Source organism: Octodon degus, unplaced genomic scaffold, assembly GCF_000260255.1.
Source record: "Octodon degus isolate 3935 unplaced genomic scaffold, OctDeg1.0 scaffold00064, whole genome shotgun sequence".
Lineage (NCBI taxonomy): Eukaryota > Metazoa > Chordata > Mammalia > Rodentia > Octodontidae > Octodon > Octodon degus.
In genome coordinates this window covers 5,431,136-5,433,242 of record NW_004524640.1, presented here as the reverse complement: position 1 = coordinate 5,433,242, position 2,107 = coordinate 5,431,136, and the positions used below count along the sequence as shown (strand labels likewise).

The 2,107-nt window shown below is 37.9% G+C and overlaps 1 protein-coding gene across 1 annotated transcript in view; it reads left to right on the top strand.

Annotated features, from left to right (window-relative positions):
* Casc1 (cancer susceptibility 1) overlaps positions 1 to 2,107 on the top strand; it is a 74,881-nt gene that overhangs the window by 16,206 nt on the left and 56,568 nt on the right. Inside the window, exon 4 of the mRNA XM_023719041.1 lies at positions 1,434 to 1,525. Coding sequence (XP_023574809.1) covers positions 1,434 to 1,525 — 92 coding nt within the window. The remainder of the gene's footprint in view (positions 1 to 1,433; positions 1,526 to 2,107) is intronic.

The following is a 2,107-nucleotide window of genomic DNA, read 5'->3' as shown; positions in this document are numbered from 1 at the left end:
TTTTCCTTTGCTAGTTCTGGCAACCCTATCTTGAAGTATTTATATTTACTGATGAAACTAGGGACATTGGTGCTGAAAATGGAGTAAGAATTTTGAAACTGAAATTCACTTAGAATGGTAAATATACTTTAATAAGAAATACAGATAAGTCTTTGTTCTTCAGTCACAACATGTTTGGCCTAATTAAAATGCCAATTTCACTGGTGTGGTGGCACATGCCTGTCATGCCAGCCCTTGGGAGGCTGAGGCAGGAGGCTCACCATGATTGCTTGGGTTATGTAATGATTTCAAAGCCAGCCTGGATTGCACAGGGAGTCCCAATCGCAAAAGAGTCAATTTCATTTATTAAAAAAAAAAAAAAAAAACAACCATCGCTAAAGGCACTGGTTAGTTAAAACACCAAATGTGATTTTAAAGTTCTGAATATCCTTAAGGTTGTACCTTTTAACATTTAGAACACTGTATTTACATTCATATTCAAGTTTTTGAAAGATTCAGGCTCCTTGTCTATTTTTTTTTAAGTGTATAGTCTTATAAATCCTTTTTAAATTTTTTTTTATTCTTCTGGTGATTCGTGGTAGAATACAATCTCAGAACCCATGTCTTGGGGAAAGATTTATTAACAGTGGGGTGAACTTATATTCGTCAACATGTATTTTACTTTTTTTTTCATAGAGCAAGAGAAAGTTAGGATGATGCCTTCCAGTGACACAGATGTCACAGTTATGGTCGTCTTCTGAGGACTTCATCTCCCCTGAATTCTCCATGATAGAGCTGTTCTATTTTATGGATGAAGATCATTATTGGTTGTTACAAAGTTTTGGAGAAGAGACATATCGTTGTAGACCCATTTTTTGGCCAGAAAATTTGAGGGTCATGTTTTACTTTTGAAAAAGCAAAAGCTAGCACTGTTTAGATTTCTATCACAAAACAAAATTGTGATTTTGATAAGATATTCCACCACATCTTGAAAATACTTAACGTGATCTTAAGGGCTTAAAAATAGAGCAATAAAGGAGCCAACCAAATAGCTCAATAGATTAGAGCACCTGCAAGCAGGTGCAGGGGTGCAGTAAGACTACGGTTGAGACTGGGTGTGGTGGTGCGCGCCTGTAATCCCAGCTCTTGGGAGGCTGTAAACAGGAGGATCGCTCCGAGTCTGATCTAGTAGTGAGACCCTGAATGCCTTGTAGACTCTTCTCTAAAATACAAAAGAAAAAAAATATACATATATATAGCAATTAATCACTCAGCTTATCTATTTATGATATATATAACTAGCTATATAGTTTTATATAATTATAATTTATATAAAACTGTATAGTTACATATATAATTATATGTCATAACATTATGACATATAATATACTAAGGATATATAATATATAATCATAATCATTTTTACTTGATTTCTGCCTCTCTTTGGCCTTTAGAGGAAGCCCGCTTGAAATCTGAGAAGGAAGAACAAGAAAGGCTTGAAAAACAGCGGATTGAGAAAGAAAAATGGCAACAACTTGAAAAAAAAGTAAATGAACCTTAATGGTGTTCTCCTGGACAACTTAAGAACATGAGGCTGGAGCTGCGCTGGGCCCCGGGCTCTGGGCTCCTGACTATGCTCAGATCTCGTCCTCTGTGCACCCGGTTGGGTCCCAGGATTCCCTGCGTCGCTTGGATTAAGAGTTCGAGGCAGAGAGAGTCTGCAGAGGGAGTTCTGAGCCCAGAGCAGCCTTGCTTTCAGCCTCTGCCCAGCCAGGGGAAGCAGGCGGGGAATCTCACATGCAAATTTAATGGGGACCAAAATTATTTTCAAACTATTCAAATTTGACTCTCATTTTTTTAGTTTCACTTCTGTCTCTGACTCTCTTTCTCTCTCTCTCACAATCAGTAATTCTGAAATATTTTGGTCACAGGACAAGGTTCTATTAAATGTTAAAAATTAAAATCTCTCAATGAGCTTTTGTTTATATGGATTACGTCTATCAATAGTCACCATATTAGAAAATAAAGCTAGGCCAGGGAGATAGCTTGGCGGTCTAAGCACCTGCCCAGCACGCACAAGGAGCCAGGTTCAATGCCCAGTGCCACATGCCATACCAGCTACTGAAAG